Source organism: Schistocerca americana, chromosome 7, assembly GCF_021461395.2.
Source record: "Schistocerca americana isolate TAMUIC-IGC-003095 chromosome 7, iqSchAmer2.1, whole genome shotgun sequence".
NCBI lineage: Eukaryota > Metazoa > Arthropoda > Insecta > Orthoptera > Acrididae > Schistocerca > Schistocerca americana.
In genome coordinates, this window is record NC_060125.1 from 520,548,466 (window position 1) to 520,574,081 (window position 25,616).

General features: G+C 43.4%; 1 protein-coding gene and 1 long non-coding RNA gene across 2 annotated transcripts in view; both read right to left on the reverse strand.

Annotated features, from left to right (window-relative positions):
• The window catches only part of LOC124623059 (SH2 domain-containing adapter protein B), a 140,367-nt gene extending 136,517 nt beyond the window's left edge, over positions 1-3,850 (reverse strand). Inside the window, exons 1-2 of the mRNA XM_047148852.1 lie at positions 3,818-3,850; positions 346-549 (exon numbers count right to left, since the gene is read on the reverse strand). Coding sequence (XP_047004808.1) covers positions 346-549; positions 3,818-3,850 — 237 coding nt within the window. The remainder of the gene's footprint in view (positions 1-345; positions 550-3,817) is intronic.
• A 2,311-nt stretch (positions 3,851-6,161) lies between these two features.
• The window catches only part of LOC124622665, a 640,677-nt gene continuing 621,222 nt past the window's right edge, over positions 6,162-25,616 (reverse strand). The window contains exon 4 of the long non-coding RNA XR_006980671.1: positions 6,162-6,279. This is a non-coding gene — a long non-coding RNA (uncharacterized LOC124622665). The remainder of the gene's footprint in view (positions 6,280-25,616) is intronic.

Consider the following 25,616-nt stretch of genomic DNA (forward strand, 5'->3'; position numbering starts at 1 on the left):
CACAACAGTCGATGACGTTTACATGTACTAAGTTAATAATGACACCCGACCTTGTCTTCTAGGTGCTTCACTTACGCGGGAAATTCATTCGTAGTCATTTAGTACGGAAGGTAAGGCTTTTTTCCTGGAGAGGTTACTTCTCTACCAAAACAACCTACTCGCTAATCAGTTTACAGGTAGACTACAACAGATCGATATGGTAACTGTGAGAAGGTCAGAGGGAGCGGCCAAACTTATTCTACCAGTGTTTGTTGCTATGACTGCTTCCCCGTAGCTGTCCATCGCTTTGTTATTCCGGTTAAGGTGTAGGAAAGCCGGTGGGAGCGGCGCCACGTGTGTGTCTACCTGTTGCTGGCGGCGCAGAGAGGGCGCTGGCAGCGGCGGGGGCGGCGGCTCTGGTTCGTCGCGCTCCCGGAAGAGGTCGGCGTAGTAGTAGGGCGATCTGTTGCGACGCTCGGCCCCCGCGGCAGGCTGCGGCGGCTGCAGCTGCGACTGCTGCGGCACCAGCTCAGCTTCCTCGTACCACTCTCCGCTCTCGTCGAGAGCACCCTGCAAGCGCGCACACCAAGTTGCAGCATGCAAAAGCTCGTGTAGACGATCAAATAATGCTGCTCTGATTGACGTGTTTGTCAAACAAAGTTTGGGTTTGACTTGTTTGTCAAACTTAATCCGTGTACTACGTGTTTGTCAATCGGAGTCCTTGTTTGACGTGCTCGTCATACGAAGTCCGTGCTGGACTTCTTTATCAAACTGAGTCTGTGACAAACTTGCTTGTTAGACGAATAGTGTGTCTGACTTGTCTGGCAAGTGGGGACGGCGTTTGACCTGTTTCTCGAACAATGACAGTGTTAGACGTATTTGTTAAAAATATTCACTGACGTCCGATTTGACAGACTAGCTTGACTGTTTATGCCTAATGCTGTCAAACAACAGTCGGTTGCTTGCCAGACTTCAAAATGATGGCTGTCCGAATGTTGATGTTTTGCAGCGTATTTAGAGCGAAAAAAGAATTTTTATTGCTGTTTCTCACTTTATATCACGTGTTTCCACAGTTTTTGTAAACGTTACCGTAGAATTATATTGACAAAATAAATGGTTGCCGGCTATTACCAAGATGGTAGAGCTGTTGCGCCTTTTCGGTCCAAATATTACACAGAAACGCGTGCTGAACAAAAAAATCAATATTCTATGCACGATGTTCGAAAGGGTGGGCAACAAACAATAATGTACTGCAATACTTCATTTATTGCTTAACATGTTTCCAGAGCATTTTCACACGCTGTGAGAAATGAAATGCAGGCTACAAATTTGAATCTTAGATAAATGCTCCAGTTGCCGGGATCTAGAATTATAGATAATCGTCAAGGAAATGGAATACATTTTCGCATAATTATAGCTTTTTATTTTCTGAGGTAATTCCAACAAATTTGACTGTCCATTCGGTGAAAGTCGATGAAAGCATCAGGTTTCGAGTGTAATGTTTTCTTTAGCAGATTTTCATGCATTTATTTATCTCTCACTTCCAACTAGCGTAGTTTTTCTTTCCCTTCTTTACACACACTGCTAAAACCAATGTGAGAAAAGTTTTGTCTGCATTGGTAGTTCCCCTTGTGTCAAAATACATTCAGCAGGTAAACTGCTTCAAAACTGAGGTTAAGTTTGACAAACACGTGGAAAGAAAATAACATATTTGATAAATAAATTAGATCTTTAATAGCGTCCCACCCAGATAATTCTACATTACTACCTCTTGGCAGTGACGTAACTGTGATGGGCGAAAGAAATGTGGACAAGAAGAAGAAGAAGAAGAAGAAGAAGGAGGAGGAGGAGGAGGAGGAGGAGGAGGAGGAAGAGGAGGGTGAGGATGAGTAGTTGGCAGGAAAACAGAAAGGACGTATGAAAGGAAATCTTGTAAAGACCCGGACTGAGCTGCGTTGCTCAACGGTTCCGTAAGACCTCCTTTTCACTGCTGCGGAGACATTTCTCCATTCTTTTTGACTACTAGATGTAGCCATTTTCGCTATGCCAAGTCAGCCAATACAACAGTGCGGAGCGTACCTTTTGCGTTTGTTGTTTTGTTTATTACGGCAATGCATGAATCGGCAATGAAACAATGGAAAAGGAAACGTTTTAACGTTGCAAACAGTGTGCCTTTGGACTGCGTGATTTTCTCCTAGTTTCAGTTTACACGAAAGAGCTTCAAAAAGAATGTTACACATGTCATGCCACCCTAAGGCCATTGCCCAACAAGAGTGGCGCATTGTCAGAAGAGATAACGTGCTGTGGTTTCCTTGCAGACACATTTATGCTGCAGTATGGATAATAGGTGCTTTACAGGGTCAGAATAAAGCATCGCGGCAACTGGAAATGTAGTCCAAAGTTGAAGTATGCGGCTGAGTACGATTCTTGCGGGTGAAACATCTAAATTAAAGACAAATTCATCGTGGAATTCTGAAGGTATATGGATCAAATCCAATGTCGCGTACCCATAAATAAATGGTGCTAACAATTTGACCAAGGTCGGACAGACATGGTTTGTGCTGATCGGGAAGGAAGACCATCAAGCACAGACAACAATGTCCAGGCAGTTGAGGAGTTGATTCCCAGCAGTTGCAGATTTTCCGACCTTGGGAACGTTCACACAGCAGTTCTCGAAATGCTTCGTGACCTACGAATGGATTTCTGTCGTCGAAGAATCGAGCGACTGGTAGGACGTTCCGATTGTTCCTTACAGAGACTTGGTAATAATGTTGAAAAATAGTATCAGGTATCTGTGTCACTTCGATGTGTATTGCAGGTTTCAATAAAAGTTACTTGGTCCGCCATAATAACGTGTGCCGTAACTTTTTAAGTCCCCTCGTATCACACCAAAACAACTTACTTAAATTTGCACCGTTTACTTACTTCATTTGAAACGGCTCATTTCATTTTACTAACAAGTTAGAGATGTAAACGGTTTGATTGGTATGGAGTTTGCAATTGGAATTTTGATGACTTCTTGTTGAAACAGGCAACCAAAAAGTCCCAGACTTAACACCCACTAAAAATAGTCAACAGTTAAAGAAAAGCACTTACATTGTAATTTTGCTGTAATAACGCATTCAAATGTAGGAAACTAACAATGACAATTGGAGGAGGAGTGGGATGGGTATTAAACAAAAAAGCGGATTCCTTTAGGGGGAGGGGAGCATGGAAGGAAGTTGGGTATAAAGCCGCAGTTTGCCACAGACGCCAGTTATCTTTGTTGCATGACTTTCTCATACTCCTTCTGTACCCACTTCTATCTCGTCATTTAATGAACTTCGCTACTCTCACGTTACCTCTCACTTAAAATCTATAAAGCAAGGCACTCTGCCTAATTTTCCATACCTGATTACCTTCACCCACATGTACCATAGTCCAACTCATTGTAAGTACACCTTCTGAAACCCCTGGGATCGACTTAATCTCGAATCGAAACTTCCTGTTGTACTTTCTATTACCGAGAACCTTGGCGTATTTCCGCACATATACCAGGAAATGCCCCACCTTCCATCACGCTGTATGCACGGGGTACGACGCTCCACGCGGAGCAACAAAGACAGCCGGGTTGCCTGAGTAGCAGGCGTACGCGGCGAGATGACACTATAGTTCCGGTCCGGCGTACGGAGACCGTCGTCTTTGCCGCATTATTTTGCTGCGTCGGTCACTTTGGCAGCATTAGTGCTTTGCTCACTATAGTTCTGCCCATCGGGTATATAGTGATCTGCACTTACCGTCGACGGCAGAGTGAAGTGGAGGATCAAGTCGAACTCAAATGCGGATTCAGCTGGTTTACTTCCGACGGCCGCCGCTCGCCCACCCAGTTCATCGCTAAGCGAATGGACTTCGAATTTTCTGGACGTTTAACTTAATCTGACTAGGAATTTGATAGAATGTTATTACTAGTCAAATATTGTCTCTAACGTTGGTATTCCTTAGAACAGAGTTAAGTACTGTATATACTTGTTCAGTAACAAATGTTGTCAGGACTGATAATGTTTTATGCGCAATGAATACAGCACCTCATCTCTGAATCATTTCCTGAAATCTAACTTTCGCACCAGAAGTGAGTTTCACTACTACTTCCGCCGTGAACGAAGGCACCAAACCATCCTTCTTCTGCTTAACATGAACTGTATCCGCCTTCGGAACACTAGCATTCCATCCATTAATTCCTTGCAATGTACTCGTCCAGCTCGTATACCATCTTCTTCAATCCCACATCCTTACTGAACCAACCTGGTATTACAACGGGTCCTCATCATCACCTCCACAGAACAAGAAGGAACGTACATCACCCACGTCACATCATTCATTTCGGTATCATTATTTTATCCTAATGAAATAGGTTTGGGTCTCTAATAATTCTGAATCATGAGTTAAGCTGGAGATAGATAAGAAAATTTGCTTATAAACGAACACAGAACGGTGCAAAAAACGGGTAGTAATCTGTAACGTCAAAACCAGGCATTATAATTCAGTTATGAAACCAGAACGGCTCCATGATTGCGAGTATCTTATTTTATATAAAAGGGACAGTTGTATGAACTTGAAAAAAAGAAAAGGAAAATTCTCAGGAAAATTCTGGAAACCTAGATGGGATTGGTAGAATAAGAAGAACGAAGAGCTCTAGAAATACACCGAAGAGATCATGGACACAATGCGGAAACAACAATTTAAATTTTATGGTACCTAGTTAGACTGGATGAAAACAGACTGCTCAAACAGATCTTCAATAGAGGGAGACCGGGATAGAGGTATACAAAAATATTTGTTTATATTTCAGTGCCTGTTAAGGTTTATAATTAAGACTGGGAATTTGTACGAATGCTAATAACCGTGTCGTTGAGCGCCCTAAAAACCAATCATCATCATCATCATCAACAACAATATCTGATTACTTCACGAAGGAGTTAATGTGTTAAATATTTGAAGTTACACATGTAACACCATTATGGTTGAAGACACAAAACCCTATTATGTCGACTTTGCTACTTTCGGATGATGGGATGAATATAGTCTGGGTAATTTGGGCGCCGTGAGTTAGGCTCCCTCAGGTCGTATTTACAATTTCTAATTTTAAAACTTAAATTATTCTGTTAAACCCTTAATGTAACATTGTACTCATAATGAGATGATCCTGACAATATTTAAAATTTTTGGATTCGGTCAATAATTGTATGAAATGCTAAAAAAATTCAAATTTTTTTGCTCTTGGAAGTCGTTAGATAGTTAACGTGCAACTAGCTGGCCGCAGCTATTTAGTAATAGAGATACTGTTCAAGAATTTCAAAATTTTTACTTGAATTGTCCTGGTGAGAGAGAAATTAAATTTCATACTTGTTAAGAGCTAAATATTGGGAAAAAAATGAAACGCGATCTTTCGAAGCTTTTACATAACAAACGCAACAAGATATGTGAGTCTGGAAAAATAGCGTAGGAGTTACCCCTCTAAAAGAATTAACGTAACTGTTAAGCTAATTAAAATTAAGAGCAGATTTTTACATGCTTAAATATGCTGTAGAGATCTATACAATACAGGAGATTTAGATTTTTGAAGGAGATTTTTATTGAGGAGATAAAAAAAGCACTCCGTCTTCAGGCCACGATTGGCGTACCAGGACCATCCGACCGCCGTGTCATCCTCAAACGAGGATGTGGACAGGAGGGGCGTGGGGTCAGCACACCGCTCTCCCGGTCGTTATGGTGGTATTCTTGACCGAAGCCGCTACTATTCGGTCGACTAGCTCCTCAATTGGCATTACGAGGCTGAGTGCACCCCGAAAAATGGCAACAGCGCATGGTGGCTGGATGGTCACCAATTCAATCGCCGGCCACGCCCAACAGAGCTTAACTTCGGTGATATCACGGGAACCGGTGTATCCACTGCGGCAAGGCCGTGGCCTTATTGAGGAGATAGCGACTTTAAAACTATTTTCTATCGTCGCGTAGGGCTGACTGCTGCGGCAGCTGCCTGCGGACAGCACTTGTAGCGACATGGTGGCATTTTTGGACCTTGAACGTGCCATAGCGACTACTTGAGGAGGTACGACACACGAGTAGGGAGACTCACGTGCAGCGGCGTGCGTTGCTCGCTGTCAGCGCTGACGCAGACGACTGTGACGCAGGCGGTGACGGTGGCGGCGGCGGCCGGACCTGTTGTGGCGGCGGCGTCCTCTGCTGGCTCTACTGGCAGGCCTACGTCCTCGTACACGCCATCATCGTCGAGATCGGACGCCTTCGCTTCCGAAGACCCATCTGAAACAACACAGAAGCGCTCTTCAACTTTATCAACATCGTGATGGAAGCGTCGTCGTAGTTACAACTCAAAAATTTAAAACAATATTTTGTTGCGGTCTTCAGTCTAAAGACTGGTATGATGCACTTTTCTACACTTTATTCGCACTTTATTCGCACGAAGTAATGGCCGCTTTCGACAGGCGATCTCACGTTGATTCCGTATTTCTAGATTTCCGGAAAGCTTTTGACACCGTTCCTCACAAGCCACTTCTAATCAAGCTGCGGGCCTATGGGGTACCGTCTCAGTTGTGCGACTGGATTCGCGATTTCCTGCCAGGAAGGTCGCAGTTCGTAGTAATAGACGGCAAATCATCGAGTAAAACTGAAGTGATATCAGGTGTTCCCCAGGGAAGCGTTCTGGGACCTCTGCTGTTCCTGATCCAAATAAATGACCTAGGTGACAATCTGAGTAGTTCTCTTAGGTTGTTCGCAGATGATGCTGTAGTTTCCGTCTAGTAAGGCCATCCGAAGACCAGTATCAGTTGCAAAGCGATTTAAAAAATGATTCAAATGGCTCTGAGCACTATGGGACTTAACTTCTGAGGTCATCAGTCCCCTAGAACTTAGAACTATTTAAACCTAACTAACCTAAGAACATCACACACATCCATGCCCGAGGCAGGATTCGAACCTGCGACCGTAGCGGTCGCGCGGTTCCAGACTGTAGCGCCTAGAACCGCTCGGGCACACCGGCCGGCGCAAAGCGATTTAGAAAAGATTGCTGTACGGTGTGGCAGGTGGCAGTTGACGCTAAATAACGAAAAGTGTGAGGTGATCCACATGAGTTCCAAAAGAAATCCGTTGGAATTCTATTACTCGATAAATGGTACAATTCTCAAGGCTGCCAATTCAACTAAGTACCTGGGTGTTAAAATTACGAACAACTTCAGTTGGAAAGACCACATAGATGATATTGTGGGGAAGGCGAGCCAAAGGTTGCGTTTCATTGGCAGGACACCTAGAAGATGAAACAAGTCCACTAAAGAGACAGCTTACACTACTCTCGTTCGTCCTCTGTTAGAATATTGCTGCGCGGTGTGGGATCCTTACCAAGTGAGGTTGACGGAGGACATCGAAAGGGTGCAAAAAAGGGCAGCTCGTTTTGTATTATCACGTAATAGGGGAGAGAGTGTGGCAGATATGATACGCGAGTTAGGGTGGAAGTCATTAAAGCAAAGACTTCTTCGTCGCGGCGAGATATATTTACGAAATTTCAGTCACCAACTTTCTCTTCCGAATGCGAAAATATTTTGTTGAGCCCAACCTACATAGGTAGAAATGATCATCAAAATAAAATAAGAGAAATCAGAGCTCGAACAGAAAGGTTTAGGAGTTCGTTTTTCCCGAGCGCTGTTCGGGAGTGGAATGGTGGAGAGATAGTATGATTGTGGTTCGATGAACCCTCTGCCAAGCACTTAAATGTGAATTGCAGAGTAATCATGTAGATGTATACTAGTGCATCCGAGGTCCTCCCCCATGAACCATGGACCTTGCCGTTGGTGGGGAGGCTTGCGTGCCTCAGCGATACAGATGGCCGTACCGTAGGTGCAACAACAACGGAGGGGTATCTGTTGAGAGGCCAGACAAACGTGTGATTCCTGAAGAGGGGCAGCAGCCTTTTCAGTAGTTGCAGGGGCAACAGTCTGGATGATTGACTGATCTGGCCTTGTAACACTAACCAAAACTACCTTGGTTTGCTGCTACTGCGAACGGCTGAAGGCATGGGGAAACTACAGCTGTAATTTTTTTCCCGAGGGCATGCATCTTTACTGTATGCATGGAGAGCTGCATCAAACCAGTCTGAGGACTGAAGACCACAACAACAACAACGTATCCGAGGTCCGTTCAAAAAATACCGCAACATTCGTAATTTCGCGCCAATGGTGTGTTGGAGCGAAACGCGGTTGGCATCCCTGAATTCTCCTCTGCTTAATGTGTAACTTCCCGAAGTTTCATTGTTGTCTATCTGTTAGTTACTATTCAGTACTGTGGTAAGTACAACGTTGTCTCGCACAGTTTGCGTATTTCGAGACGGCAGAGTTAGAGGAGCAACGCGTCTGCATTAAATTTTGCGTGAAACTCAAAACCTTTACCAAATGATGCAGGAAGCCTACGGTGATGAGTGCATAAGCTGTACTCTGTGCTGAGAATGGTTCACACGGTTTAAACATGGCTGGATGGAAGTTGAAGGTGACCCTCGTTCAGGACGCCCTTCGACGACGCTCATGTGAGGAAAGTCAACAAAATTGTGCGTGCCAATCTAAGACTGACTGTCCTAGAGATTGCAAAAGAATGTAACATTTCAGTTGGATCATATCATGAAATCCTGACGCAGCATCTTGGAATGCATTGTGTTGCGCCAAGTTCATTCCACGGCTCATGAATCAAGACCAAGAAAGACCTTTACCTCGCAATCTGTGAAGAGCTTTTGGATCGCGTAAATGAGAACGAGATGTTCCTTAATATAATCGTAACTGGTGACGAGACGTGGGTCTACGGTTATGATGTTGAGACCAAGCCGCGCGACTGCTACGGTCGCAGGTTCGAATCCTGCCTCGGGCATGGATGTATGTGATGTCCTTAGGTTAGTTAGGTTTAAGTAGTTCTAAGCTCTAGGGGACTGATGACCACAGATGTTAAGTCCCATAGTGCTCAGAGCCATTTGAACCATTTTTTTTGAGACCAAGGTTCAGTCTTCACAATGGGCCGGGAAAGCTTCTCCGATACCAAAAAAGCTTGTCAGGACAGGTCAAATGTCATAGCTATGCTGATAGTTTTCTCTGACTTTGAAGAATTAGTTAATAGATGGTACTATTGGGACGTGATGCGACGCATGGGAGAAGATGTGAGAAGGAAACGGTCTGAAACGTGGCAAGAAAATTCATGGCTCTTGCATCACGATAACGCACCCCCATATTAATTCCTGTTGGTGCGTGACTATTGCACAAGAAACGAAATCACTGTGCTGTCTCACGCTTTGTACTATCCATACCTGGCCCCTCCGGACATTTTTTTTTATTTCCAAAGTTGAAAACTCCGTTGAAAGGTCGAAGATTTGCAACTATAGACCACACAAAAGAAAACTGGCAGACGGCGCTCTGTGCGAACCAGCAAGAGGCCTACAAAGACTGCTTCCGGCAGTGGAAACACTGCTGGGAGCGCTATACCAATTGCTGAGGGGAGTATTTCCAAGGAGACGGTGCTCAATAAGTAAAGGTAAAAAAATGGTGCAAATGGCTCTAAGCACTATGGGACTTAACATCTGAAGTCATCAGTCCCCTAGACATAGAACTACGTAAACCTAACTAACCTAAGGACATCACACACATCCATGCCCGAGACAGAATTCGAACCTGCGACCGTAGCAGCAGTGCGGTTACGGGCTGAAGCGCCTAGAACCGCTCGTCCACAGCGGCCGGCAAGAAAAGGTAAGCCTAGAAAAATTTTGCGGACTACGTTCCGGAATGTTTTGAACAGACTATTCCGCAAGCCACAGTACGGTGCGTGGCGCAGAATACCTTGTATCATTACCAGCCACTTGCTTTTCTGACCCACTCGCAAATACAAGGAGGGAAGAACGGCTGTCTAGGTCCCTCCGTACGAGCCCTAATTTCTCATATCTTCGTGGTCCTTATGCGAAATGTATGTTAGCGGCAGGAGCTTCGTTCTGCAGTCAACTTCAAATGCCACTTCTCTATAAATTTTCTCAATAGTGTTCTTCGAAAAGAAAGTCGCCTTTCCTCCAGGGATTCCCATTTGAATTCCCGAACCACCTCCTTAATGCTTACGTGTTGATCGAACCTAGCGGTAACTAATCTAGCAGACCGCCTCTGAATTGGTCCGATGTCTTCGTTTTATCCGACTTCGTGGAGATCCCAAACATTCGAGCAGTACTCAAGTAGCCGGCTGTTGTGGCCGAGCGGTTCTACGCGCTTCAGTCCGGAACCGCGCTGCTGCTAAGGTCACAGGTTCGAATCCTGCCTCGGGCATGGATGCATGTGTTGTCCTTAGGTTAGTTAGGTTTAAGTAGTTCTAAGTCTAGGGGACTGATGACCTCAGACGTTTAGCCCCATAGTGTTTGGAGCCATTTGAGTATTCAAGTACAGGTCGCAGTAGTGTTCTGTATGCCGTCCCTTTTACAGATGTATGATACTTTCCTAAAATCGACACAATAAACCGGAGTCGACCATTCGCCTTTCCTACTACAATCCTTATATGCTCGTCCTATTTCAGATCACTTTGGAACGTTACGCCGAGATATTCAATCGATGTGACTGTGTCAAAGAGCACATTTTAATGCTGGGTTTATTCCGTGATTGTTCTGCATCAACTAAAGTTTTTCCACATTTAGAGCTAGCCGTCATTCAGCCATCGAACCAACTAGAAATTTCGTCTAAGTCATCTTTTACCCTTCAATGAACTTCGACACCTTACCGTACACCGCACTATCAGGAAACACCCGCAACTGCTACTCATCCTGTCCGTCAGATCAGTCACGTGTATAGCCAACAAGAGAGGTTCTGTCAGACATTTATAGGGCAGTCCTGACGATACCCTTGTCTCTCATGAATACTCGCTGACGAGGACAGTGCACTGTGTTCTATTACTTAGGAAGTCTTCGGCCCTTGAAATATCCGGGAACCTATTCCGTATGCTCGTACCTTTGTTAACAGTACGTGGGTTCTCAACTGCTAAGCATGCTACAGTCTTTGGCTACCTAGTGAAAGTAAATCTATGCCCGATACCATTGGACGAACAGCTGGCTGACCAATCATGTATAAGTGCGGCAGAGTTCAGAGGCACCGTGCTCCTGTAAATAATTAGAAAAAGACACTCTGATTCCTGTTTTTGGGTGTGCTTCTTCTACATGCTGTTTCTTGGCCACCTTATGTCCTGAGGGGTTGGGCCACATGCACCATAGGAATGCAGCCTGTATGAAGTCGATGGTACATTTCAATGGCCGACGTACAAGAACTTATGGTGATACCACTGCTATGCAAGCTCAGCTTGGCGTAGTATTTTGTTTGCAACGCTTTCAGAGCTACAGATGTAGCTTTCGTTGTATCCAATCTTAACATCCGTTGTTGAAAAAGAGAGACTTTCCTCGATGTTCACGAAACACCAGTCTTTCAGTTATCCATCTGCGAGATTAGGGTATGGAATAAATTACCTTTCCACTTATTTAATACTGATACGCGAATTCTACACTGTATGGAGTTTCCTTTTGCTTTGATATTCGTGTTTTGTGGAATTGTACTTCACATGGTCCGTTATACGCCAAATATAATCTTACTACAACTGCCCGCTGGAAAAATAAATAAAACGTAGTTGTTCTGAAGAGCTTTCGATTTATTCTCATCCCACAGTCAGTAATGAAAATTGTAATTATTTCTGGATATTTCCATGAGCTCTTTCTTTTTAAGTGAATCAGTAGTTGATCTGAACGCAAGCTGCTAAATGCATTCTGTTTTCAGCGGAATTGTTATTCAAAACGAGCTGCCCTCAGCAGATATACTTCGAATTCTCTCCAAGCCCTTCACAGCCAGCGAGGTAAGTCAGTGTCGGTGACAACTTCTCACGTCAGGCTGATCCTGAATATTCTTCGGAATGACTACCGTATTTCATATTCATTTATGATTAGGCGTTACGCTTATAAATACGTTTTTAGGTTGTGCCGGGAAATTATAGGGTGTGATCGTAGTGTTGCATACATTTAAATATTTGTTCAAGCTCCCCAAATGTTCTCGTTGCGCAGTAAAAGCTTCCCTGCTTCTGAATACATCAAGCAAATCGAGATCAGCTAGCGTTAATATTTATTCTTGTGGTCAAAATCTTGTACAAAAAGGGAACACTTCAGGGCATTTTCACTGAAATCATACCTTTTATGTTGTCAGTTTTAGTTCAGAAAGAAGCAGAAAGCTTTAAATTTCTGCATAACTTCTGCAACTTGCATCCGTCTGAATTAGCTTACTGCATTCTAATGTTGGTCTTCTTGTACGTTCTTTACGCCTCCCCCGTCTCTACATTTCCCTCCATTACCCAATTTACCGTTCCTTGCTGGCTCGGGATACCAACTAATCCCTTCTTTTAGATGAATCGTGCTAAAACTCTCTTTTTCCTCCCAGTTCGATTCAATTCACCTTAGTGAGTTATGAAGTCTACCTATTTTACGTTCTTCATTCTCCTGTAGCACCACATTTCAAAAGCTTCTATTCCCTTCTTGCCTGTACTGCTTATCGTCCACGTTTCACTTCCGTAGAAGGCTACTCCACACACACCCCCCCCCTCCCCCAAGAAGTTTAGAATGCCGTTAGAAGAAGTAAAATTAGTGTCCTAAAGTCGCGGGGAGGATTGTTCCATATGAAGATGTGCCGTGTATGACCAGGGAATGTCGCAACTGTACGTCGCGTGTGGCCACGAATGTACACACGATATCTGAGCAGTATATTAATGGCAGATACGTAGTCGACATGGCATCACCGTCATTAGCTAAACGGCTTTGGACGTGGGGTGATTAATTAGTGCTACGTGCATGACTCATAGAATATCAGACATTACACAAAATTTGAAAGTCTGAGGTTAAAAGACATTCAATATCACATAAACGATCTCTCTCTCTCTCTCTCTCTCTCTCTCTCTCTCTCTCTCTCTCTCTCTGGTATGGCCCGATGCGAGGAAGAAACAGACTTGTACAGGTTGCTTTGTAACTTATGTTCACAAATTTTCTAGTAATTTATACATACAAATTTACTACAAATCAAAACAAGCTTTATACCACTTAATTCCAACCAGAGATGGCAGGCCTAGAGTTTTCGGAACAAGTGGTTCTACAAATTTCTGGTGTTGTCGTTATTTTGACGCTTTACAGAACGACGGTGGATGGCGATCTTATTTTTTATATGTGTCTGTTGTATTTGTTTTGTGTTTGGTTCAAAATGGTTCAAATGGCTCTGAGCACTATGGGACTCAACTGCTGTGGTCATAAGTCCGCTAGAACTTAGAACTACTTAAACCTAACTAACCTAAGGACAGCACACAACACCCAGCCATCACGAGGCAGAGAAAATCCCTGACCCCGCCGGGAATCGAACCCGGGAACCCGGGCGTAGGAAGCGAGAACGCTACCGCACGACCACGAGATGCGGGCAATTTTGTGTTTGGTGTTCGTACCAAGCAGCCAGCAGTCTACTGACTGAGCGGTTTATCTCATGATCAAAACCAGTTTGTGTACCGTCATACAGTAGTAGCTCATAACACATGATAACAAATCATGGAAGTGGGCAGCAAAATTCGTTGTGAAGTGATATTGTATCATCATCTCGTTATACCGTAGTTTCCATAAGGTAAAGATGAAGGACTACATAGATGAGACGCTGTCGCCTGACAGGCTTTCTGCACTATGTTACAGAAGCTATCAATGAGAAATCTGAGTCCAGCGCACATGCAGCTAACAATATCTCCGAAAGCCGTAACGAGTGGTTTTTCTGACGCAAGAATTGTGGTGATAATAGTGGGAAAATTAGTGTTTTAACATGCTTATTCTCTTTCAGATAGTGACTTGCAAATCGCGACGCCATTCACGGGGAGTGAATATAGGTTTTAAATCATCTCCCACTGTTGAGTTGTGTCAACAAGTTGAGGAACCTTTGACTCCTACCCTACGGAGATGTTGAAGAATTTTCCGTGGTGTAAGCTCCCCCTTAAGATGGAAGTTGATGTTCTGTCAGTAAACCACAGTCTCCTTCAGGGAGCAGGAAGGGCTTTATAATACCGGTGGGCACTCTACGTTGTTATTTTTCTCCGCAATTAAGATTGTACAGAGTTCAACTAATGCTTGTACCTGTCTTACATTTGGAATATACGTCGTTATAATTACGTTGAGTCTACATGACTACCTATAAAGCACAAATGATGGCGCTCTGTTGGCTGAAATATAGATCGGCAACAAAAAAACCTGATATTACGACCGATGCTGACCTCCTTTCTGTCCTGAATTATTTCACAATCATTCCCATGGAATCGAACATGAAGTAATATCATAATTATTAGTATGAGTGGATTACCACTAGTAATAATTTGTTGTAGTAGTTTTCAGAAGTAGCCAGCAATGGTTGTTGCTGCCTGTCTATGTACAACTACTACTTCCACATCTCTGAACGCTCACATTCATGATGGGATTGACGTGAATTAATGAATGAAAGTAGAAACGAGCTATCCATTATAATGCTGAGTAGTTGGTTTACTGTCTCTTCGTGTACGAAGAAAGAACGGTATTTTTAGACTAGTCCTCAAGTGTGTCTCAGATAAGCGGAGCTTTCCTTCGGTTCCGTTTGAGTCAGGACGCGAAGACGACGGCGAAATGCACCCAGCTTCAGCCGGCGCCAGGCGCCACAGTTTGTGCAGCGGACCCAGAACTTCGTCCCTGGTTTTGGAGCGGGGAGGACGACGCAGTTCCTAAAACGAAGGCGTCGAAACTTTACAACCAGTGGCCGAGTTTCCCGGGATTCCGCCCGGGCTGCAGAGCTGGCCACTCACGTCGCTGGAGGTCTTAGGAGGAGCCGCAGTGCGGTGCTCGGGGTCTCACCACGAAGTTTTGTTTATGTGCTGTGGAGTCCCTTTCAGATTTTGTAATAAAAGTTATGTAAAAAACTGAACATACCAATGAACACATTTTTCTACCAATTCGTCACTCCGTAGCAGGATGTCACACTTAACAAGTAGAAGAAAAAAGCTTCTATAGTTTTAATAACATTTTATCTCTTGATATTTATATGAAAATTTTGTAATTTACATTACCAAACCATTAAAAATATCACCCGGTCGCAGTTGCACATTATCTAGTTAATGCCACGGACAACAAAAATTTGTTTCTCAGTAATCCATATAAGCATTGGCTGAATTTAAGTAGTTCAAATGCTGTCATGATCTACTCTTTAAGAACTATAAACTCACGGTAAAAGTTCAACAAGTAAGACAAGTATTATGGTGAGAAACTGTATATAAGTCGTGAGGCAGTATAACTCACGGCGTGCAAAATACCTAGATTATATTCATCCAGTATCTGAGAATGAGAGCACTTATCTACTTCGAACAAACTTTGCACTTAAGCTCAAACAATCTCGAAACTACTGCTAGCACAGAATTATGAGAGGAAAAAAGTATACCGCTTACTTTTTAATTTATTACTGTTAGAGTACTAACTCTATTTGCAGCACATTTTGCAAGAGTATTCGGCCGCTCGGAATAGCCGTTCGGTCTATGGCGTCTTGTCACGGTTCATGCGGCTCCCCCCGTCGGAGGTTCGAGTTCTCCCTCGGGCATGGGTGTGTGTGTGTGTGTGTTGTCCTTAGCTTAAGTTAGTTTAATTAGTGTGTAAGCCTAGGGACCGATGACTTCAGCAGTTTGGTCCCATAGTCCTTACCACAAATTTCCAGTTTTCAGAGAGTATTCACATTTTCCGGTGAATGGGCTTGCAAAATTGTAAGTCATTTTACGACCTACAGGGTGGTTGAGATGGGGCATAAAACGTCGTTTTATGCAACCCATGCTACTTCTGTGTCACGAACGGTATCCAGATAGGCGACAGCCATGTAATCGAGGTAAGACACAAAGGAATAAATGACGTTAGCTGCTAGTCGGCATTGATTTAAATCGATGAGGTACGTTGAAAATTTGTGTACTTTCGGATACGTCAGTGCAGATGCAACCAGACTCGAACGCTTACGGGAATCGGCATAATCTCACAAATAATGAGGATAATGGGCAAGGGGCACTACGTAAGTAGTGTGTGGGTGAATTGAAAATTGGGTCTGACGAGAGCGGTGCTTGCCTAGTCCGCGCAGTTGGGATAAACACTGTGTCTGGATGGCACAGTGGTCAGGCAACTGCCTAGTAAGCAGGACACTTGGGTTCGACTCCTGGTCTGACATAAAGCGATGTTGTTCGGACATGGAGGAGATACAGAGAGACAGGAACTGTCGATGACATGCCTCGCTCAGGCCGCTGCCCCCCCCCCCCCCCCTCCCCTACTACTGCAGTGGAAGAGCGCTAACTACGGATTATGGCTCGGAGGAACTCTGACAGCAACGCCACCATGTTGAATAACGCTTTTCGTGTTACGACTCAAACTGTGTGAACTAGGCTGCATGATGCGCAACTTCACCCCCGACGTCCATGGCGAGGTCCATCTTTGCAACCACGACACCATGCAGCGTGGTTCTGATGGGCATAACAACATGCCGAATGGACCGCTCAGGATTGGCATCACGTTCTCTTCACCGATGAATGTCGCATATGACTTCAACCAGACAATCGTCGGAAACGTGTTTGGAGGCAAGCCGGTCAGGCTGAACGCCTTAGACACACTGTCCAGCGAGTGCAGCAAGGTGAAGGTTCCCTGCTGCTGGCCATGGAAGCGCCATAGCGGCTGTGCGATACGTTAATGCCATCCTCCGACCGATAGTTAAACCAAATCTGCAGCTTATTGGCGAGGCATTCGTCTTCATGGACGACAACTCACGCTCCTATTTTGCACATCTTGTGAATGTATTCCTTCAGGATAACGACATCGCTCGACTAGAGTGACCAGCATGTCCTTCAGACATTAAACCTATCGAACATGCCTGGAATTGATTGAAAATGGTTTTTTATGGACGACGTGGCCCACCATCCACTTTGACGGATCTACGCCGAATCGCCGTTGAGGAGTGGGACAATCTGGACCAACAATGCCTTGATAAACTTGTGGATAGTATGCCACGACGAATACAGCCATGCATCAATGCAAGAGGACGTGCTACTGGGTATTAGAGGTAACGGTGTGTACAGCAATCTGTACCACCACCTCTGAAGGCCTCGCTGTATGGTGGTACAACATTTGGCAGCTTCTAATTGGCTACTAGGGCTGACGACCTGGCTGTTTAGCGCCCCAACTCACAAATAATAATATTAATAATAATATTAATAATAATTGGCTACTGTGTCGCAGATGTGTAGGTCGTGGGGAAGCGCCTGCCTCCTGGTTGGTATGCATCCCGCGAAGCACGCCCCTTAATGCAGGCATCCGTGCGCAGCGCGGTCTGCGAGAGGCGTTTAATACATTCGCCACGACCGGAAATTGCCTTCATTTCCTGGTCGCAGTCTGCTCTGCGTGCCACGGCTGCTAACAGCTATCACGTCACAGACCGTGGAATTAAGAGGCCGATTCTTTACTTGTCTCACTCGCTTACTTTCTCCGCAACTCCAAAGAAAATCAGGTGCGTGCCTCTGTAACTAACATCTGACTTCATGATTTACTATTGTTTTAAGGGAATTAATGAGGTTGAAAGAACCATACAAGTCCCTTTCATCATAGAATATACTAAGGTCATACGTACTAATGTGACAATACATTGATGACTGTTAGAATACATCACGACTGATAGTAAATGACGAAATGGTATTGTTTATATACATCGCGGCAGGAAGAACACATGGTTAAATTTTTAAGTGAATTAACACTTTGAGCACCAGTGGTTGCTGCCTCAAAGTAGCATTTTATTAATTAAGTATTGAGGAATCAGTACCTTTATCACGAAATTACCGATGTTGTTTGTACGACCGAGCCATCTAGTCGATCTAGTCGTAGACAGAGATACTTCTTAAAATGTAGTGCACTGTAGCAGTCTCTTACAGCGCTGAAAGCAGCCGTCGGCGCGGATAGTGTGCTATGCGATTTTAGAAGATTGTCACATGCGGTTCTTTTTCCATGTGGCCACAGCGTGGAGAACATTGACAGTGAAAGTAAAAATATCCAAAGCTAACTGACTGTAACTTTTTTTCGAAATGAAAGCAACAGGGCAGTATTTAGTTTTGATATAAAGTGTATTAAACTGTGGACCTAATCTTGCTTGTTATTGAGAATTATAATTTGTTTTAGCCATTGTCAGTTCATGGCCGGCCGGAGTGGCCGAGCGGTTCTAGGCGCTTCAGTCTGGAACCGCGTGACTGCTACGGTCGCAGGTTCGAATCCTGCTTCAGGCATGGATGTGTGTGATGTCCTTAGGTTAGTTAGGTTTAAGTAGTTCTAAGTTCTAGGAGACTGATGACCTCAGCCGTTAAGTCCCATAGTGCTCAGAGCCATTTTTTGTCAGTTATGGAAGTTTTGAAATGTGGGTTGTCTCTAGGAAAAATGTGAATTGTCTTTAGGAAATATATGAATTTTCTTTCAAACATAATGCATGAATTCACACAGGTGGTTGAAAAAACTGCTCAAGCTTTCTTAAACCAACTAATTGTTAACTTTTTGTTAATTTCTGTTCGATTTCGTTGCTTACTATGCCAGAGACTAAGTTTTTGAAAAGATTTAAAATTACACATTTTTTCATAGTCTTGGAACTCATATCGTTAAGGGATATATAGGGGTGCGAAATTTACTATACAAAGCAGCCACCACCGTTGGCAATTTTGACTCTTTCCCAACTGGGGCTGGGGAGCATGGATGATAATGGTGGTGCCACAGTACTTTGACAACGCATGATGAGATGTTTTCAGTGGGCGAGACATCTGGAGAAAGTGCTGGTGCCTCCCGGTGTGGCCGAGCCGTTCTAGGCGCTACAGTCTGGAACCGCGCGACCGCTACGGTCGCAGGTTCGAATCCTGCCTCGGGGATGGATGTGTGTGATGGCCTTAGGTTAGTTAGGTTTAAGTAGTTCTAAGTTAAGTCCCATAGTGCTCAGAGTCAAAGTGCTGGTCGGTGCTGTATTCGAAAAACCTCTCTGTCGGTCTCATGTTATCTTGCCAAAAGATAACAATATGGAGAGCTCGAAGAGAGGACAAAAAGTCATTGGATAGTGATATGCACATACATAGGTGGTGGTAGTAACGCATACACAAGATATAAAAGGGCAGAGCACTGGCGGATCTGTCATTTGTACTCAGATGATTCGTTGGAAATGGTGTACGATGTGATTATGGCCGCAGGACGGGAATTGACGGACTTTGAAGGCGGAACGGCAGTTGGAGCTAGACTCATGGGACATTTCATTTTGAAAGTCGTTAGGGAATTCAATAATCCGAGATCGATGGTGTCAAACGTGTGCCGAGAATACGACATTTCGGGCACTACCGCTCACCATGGGCAACGCAGTGACCGACGGCCTTCACTTAACGACCGAGAGCAGCGGCGTTTGACCAGAGTTGTCAGTGCTAATAGACAAGCAACTCTGCGTGAAATAACCGCACAAATCAATGTGGGACGTACGAGGAACGTATCCGTTAGGACAGTGTGGTGAAATCTGGCCTTAATGGACTACGGCAGTAAACAATCGACGCGAGATCCTTTGCTAACAGCAAGACATCGACTGTGGCAACTCTCTTGGGTTCGTGACCATATCGGTTGGATCCTAGGCGACTGGAAAATCGTGGCGTGGTCAGACGAGGCGAGATGTCAGTGGGTAGGACCTGATGATAAGCGGCATAGACCCACGAAGTGATGGACTCAAGTTGCCAACGAGGCACTGTGCAAGCTGGTGATGGCTCCATTATGGCGTGGGCTCTGCTTACCTGGACTGGGTCCTCTCGTTCGGCTACTTGGAGACCATTTGCAGCCTTTCATAGACTTCATGTTCCCAAACAGCCAGGACATCTACATCTACATGGCTACTCTGCAATTCATACTTAAGTGTCTGGCAGAGGGTACATCGAACCATTTTCATACCACTTCTCTACCATTCCACTCTCGAATAGCGCGTGAGAAAAAGGGACACCTAAATCTTTCCGTTCGAGCTCTGATTTCTCGTATTTTATTATCATGATCATTTCTCCCTACGTAGGTGGGTGTCAACAAAATATTTTCGTAATCGGAAGAGAAAGTTAGTGATTGAAATTTCGTAAATAGATCTCGCCCCAGAGAAAACCGCCTTTGTTTCAGTAACTGCCACACCAACTCGCGGATCATATCAGTGACACCCTCACCCCTGTTGCGCGGTAACACGAAACGAGCTGCCCTTCTTTGCCCTTTTTCGATGTCCTCCGTCAATCCTACCTGGTAAGGATCCCACACCGCGCAGCAATATTCCAGCAGAGGACGGACAAGTGTAATGTAGGCTCTCTCTTTAGTGGGTTTGTCGCATCTTCTAAGTGTTCTTCCAACAAAGCGCAGTCTTTGTTTCGCCTTCCCCACAATATTATCCAATTGGTCTTTGCAATTTAAGTTGCTAGTAACTGTAATTCCTAAGTATTTAGTCGAATTGACAGCCCTTAGATTTGTGCGATTTATCGTATACCCAAAATTTCTTTTAGTACCCATGTGGGTGACCCCTCACTTTTTTTTGTTTAATGCCAATTACCCTTTTTCGCACCATACAAAAATTGTCTCTAGACAATGCACCGTGTTACTGGGCCACAATTGTTTGCGAATGGTTTGAAGAACATTGTGGATAATTCGAGTGGAGGATTTTGCCATCCAGATATCCCGACATACTTCCCACCGAACATTTTTCTTCTCTTCTCCAACTTCTTAGTAACGCACTGGAAACGATTGATACACGAATACGGCTCTAAAATATTTTTCCCTTTTAATCTTAAACAGCGTGAGCATTGGCAATCGTGAGATGCTTCCACTAGATGAAGAAGGTGTTCTCTTTGAACGATGCCATGAAACAGAAGCCTGGCAGTGGTTATAAAAATCGTGCAGCGAGCAGAAAGAATCAAGAAATGATTAATTTTGAAAGCGAACTTCTTAAAAAGGAATAGAAGAAAGTAATTTTACAGAGCAATGCAAGGCCAAGGTTTGTTATACGAAAAGGCATATGTGTGTTGGTTAAAAAAAGTGTCTTTCGTTTCTAAGTTAAGAATACGGGTAATGTGTCGAAAGAAAACAATTGTATCATACGTTTATTTATTTAACGACTAGTGAATCATATAAAAACTTTATTCTTAGCGAGTAATGATAGTTCAGTGATATATGAATATACGATAAATAAATAAAAAAAGGAGATCCGACAAGACATTAGGAGAAACTCCATTACTTTTGTCGTCTCGGTGCAAACTTCCGAAAAATTTTCTGTCATAGAGAGAAAATAACTAACAGCGCCATCTATTGGTTCCCTGGTGTACTACGAAACAAACAGCGCTATCGATTGGTTCCTTGATGGTCATATAGCTAGGGTCAGCATCGGAGCTACTAAACTGGGCAGACTGCTAAAGTTCTGAATTATGATGTTTTTGTTTCCGTGATCCTATTTTAACAAAATAAGATCTATGCGTTGCTGCAAGCTACGCTCAAGTTACTAGTGACAACACAGAAAATACGTCGGGTAGTTTTGGAAATTAGCGTGTTAAAAATGACAAAGAGACAAACACGACTGTTTTACGGTTTTATTATGGATACGATCTATACCATTGTAAGATTTTTATGATTCGTGAACGTCAATGGATCTTTCTATGATAAAAAAGTACGTGAGGCATTCAGAACATCGGGAAATAATCAACTAGTTTATTTGGAACTAAACTAGAAGTTAGTGCTTCTTTAACTGCAGTCGAGACAGTGGCACTGTAAGACTTGCAGGTCGGGTCGGCAGAGCAGGCGTAATATCTGTGCCTGCCTCGGTGCTATAACTTACGGACAATGCGGGCTCCGCTGATATTTGCCGCCTCGGGCTCCAATAATGGAGCGCTCCCTGGCGAAGATGGCTCTAACAATAGATCAATGGATGTGCGGATGGTCTGCTTTCTGCTCGATAATGGCAGCCAGTGCGCGAGCGACGTAGCAATCGCGCGGCATGGGGAATATTTGCCGGCTGCGGGCGGCCTCATCGTCGCACAGTTTTCACTTCCAGTTGGAACTCTGAACAAACAGTCTGTTGCTGCTATACTAGAATGTTTCCATTCTCTAGTAAATACCTACTTGTAGAATCTGACGAAATTATACAACTCGGTGAAATCATTATTTAATCCTTACATTTAGTAATTGTGTATGGAATATGCGAACAGATACACACTGCAATGAAATTGGGCATTGTACCATGTTTACTGTGACGTAAAAGATACAGTTTGTGATGATTCTTGTATCTCTTATACAAAATTGTCATTTTGACTGAAGCGCTGCCTACGTTATTTCTGAGTACTATGACATTCTCTACTTACATAGGTTTTTATGTTACTGACGTTCATTCACACATGTCTTCTTCATTAAACGCCAAAACTATACCAAAATAACGATTGGCTTTGAATATTTTAATAATAGATGCCATGCGAACAATACTTTTCTATTACACCGGTCATAATTTATTATGCATGATCTTTTCAAGAAAGAGATTGCATTTTCTTAAAATTTAAAGGCCATTTAAGTATGAATGTACGAGCAGTAATCATTTTGCTTACTAAACATTTCTTCAACGTTACGCATATTTGTATTATTCAAAAACTAGTTGTCCATTAGCAATCTCTCATATGTTTTAAAAGAACACATTCCAACAAATTAATGTAAAATGATATTCCAATTAAGGTAGCTGCAAACGTTGGAAGCTATTACAACTTGTAAATGTTTTTGAAACAAAAAGAATAAAAAATTGTGTGACTAAGAAAATTTATTCGAAAATGTTAGCACTAGAATCAGCCAAGGCACAAAAAGTATATAAATTTTTATGTCATGTATATTAGAGTAACCTGAATGAAAATATGTAAATATTCACCTAAAAATAACACATTAAAGATAATTTGTTGTCACAAAAAATTGGCATGATAAAGTAATAGTATGCAAAATATGAAATTATTAGTGAGTGCTGTAGTGAAAGCTCACGCCAAGTGTAACTTATGGAATTAGTTAGTCTATGGTTTGGGTTGGGCGAATGCCTGTAGAACGTTAGCAGGCATCATGTGTGTAGCAGTGAAGTACGAAGGAAGTGGAAGTGCAGTATGCGGGTGTTCTTCGTCGTTAGAATGTAGTCCCCTTATTGTACAAAAGAAAAGGTTACATGAGGAAGGATGTTAACGCATTTTACAGTACTGTGTTGTACGCACAGTAGCGGGTCGGTGTGACAATATACCCTATCATAATGCACCATCTGTAAAACAATGGTTTGTGGAGAATAACATTCCTGAAGTGGACTGGCCTGCCTAGGATGTCGACCTGAAGCTAATACAACACCTCAGACTTGAGTTAGAAAGTCGACTTCGCTCCAGACCTCAGCATTCATCAACACGTTCTGTGGGTTCGAGTCTTACAGAAGAATGGGCTACATTCCTTCACAGACATTTAGAAACCTCACTGAAAGTGCTCCGGGCAGAGTTCAAGCCGTCAAAAACGCGAGCGGTGGAGACATCCCATACTAATGCACACTAATGGGTGCACACATCCTTTTGATCAGATGGTGTGAATGGGTGACGTGTGACATTGGGAGAGGGAATGAATAAGCTTTCCACATAGCTAAAATGCGCACAATGCGGAATGAAAGTACTTGAGAAGCAAAGTGCTTACAGTTACAACTAACGAGACTGCTGCTTATAGCAAAGAAGGAAGAAAGAAATAACAATGAAGACTGCAGGGACGTACGGAAAAGTACATGGGTACATACCTGTATAAGCTAATGTAACTTTTACTGTTTGATAGGTAATTGATCCAAATATTGCACATGTTGTCATTAAGTTATTGTCTACAATCTGAATTTTTAAAAATGTTTTTCGTCAAAGAAATTGATCAGGGCGTTGCCGGATACTTTCAGAATACATACTATCACATGAGGCACATTTTCTCAAAGATTACTGTATTTCTCGCTTTCAGAATGCGGCAGGTTAGTCTCAGTAATCAGATAAACAAAACTGTACCAGCTTTTTAATATCAGTCTTGAATCACTCGAAACTATTTTTTACATTTATATTGTATGATATATAGAAATTTTTTCTTGAAAATTTTAATAAATTCGATTTTAATGCAGTTTGAAAAACACAGGGAGTTGTGTAATAGTATGTGCAAAGTCTGTAGTAAGTTTCTCATTTGCAATGATTCAGCTGAAAATGTTCCTAATACACTGAAAAATGAAAGTTATGAGAAGTGCAGGAGAAAGCATTTATGCCAGAAACAAGTACCTTAATGTTGGCTGTAACGATACATTTAGTCTTTTTGATCTTCAGGTACCTATTTATCTTCTGGCGTGCCATTTTGGTAATATCCGTCACTAACATCTCAGAACAAGGAATACGCACATCGCCTAACTTCTTCAATAGGCTTTCACTGCAGCAACCTGGATCAAATCCTAGCCTTATAAGGGTCCTGATTTATGTAGTGTTAAATCCTAGCCTTATAAGGGTCCTGATTTTTGTAGTGTTACCATCACTGAACACCAGACACGCGTCATATGAGGAAATTTTAACAACAGTAGATCGAAATGTTGACTTTGGGAGTCTCTTCAAGCTTTTGTTCGGATTTTGTTCCACCATGTATGCATTTCTGTAATACATCGCAATTAATCTCATCGTAAATGGTCTCACAGCCTTTTGTGCTCTACAGAATTCTTCTCGGATGACAGGAAGTAATAAAACACCGCGGACAAGGACAGAGTCATGTACAGAAGTAGGTGTGGCACTACATATTTGCTAAAGCAAGATGGCTTTTACACCATTTGTAGAACGAATTAACTCTGAAAATTGGAGGCAATATCTCTAACATGTTACACACCTATCTGGTGGAAAAAAAGTTTTTAACACTTTTGACCGATGGTACATAAATCCCCATTCATACGGTTACTCATCAAAATCCCCATTCATACGGTTACTCATCACTTTAGAAGGTGAATTACCTCTACGCTTCTGAGGTTTTTATCGGGGTCGCCTGCCAGCCAGCCTCGCCTACAGCCAAGCCCTGCCTGCCCATGGGCCTCGCTCCACAGCTGAACTAGCACTGACGGTCTCTGGGCAACGCACACAACGCAATGTCGCCTCACCAACGTGTTGAGATACAAGTAGTGACTGCCGCCTGCGTCTCCCCTACACATCGTACACTGAGGCTTGCGAGTTCGTTGCTGGCCACCCAGCGCGCGCCTGACGTAGGTATGAGTTATTACTATGACCTGTTGGAAAGCAAATGAAGGTTTCTACAGTTATCGAGCTGTTTGTGACTAACCCTTCTCCACCAAACTCTGCGAGAGAACACCCACACCCTCAACAGGGCACTCATAACCTTCTTGCCTGTGGCAGACCACCGACATGTATCCGAACTCCTCCTCGTTAGCCCAACTCATCTGCCGGCCGGGGTGACCGAGCGGTTCTAGGCGCTTCAGTCTGGAACCGCGACACCACTACGGTCGCAGGTTCGAATC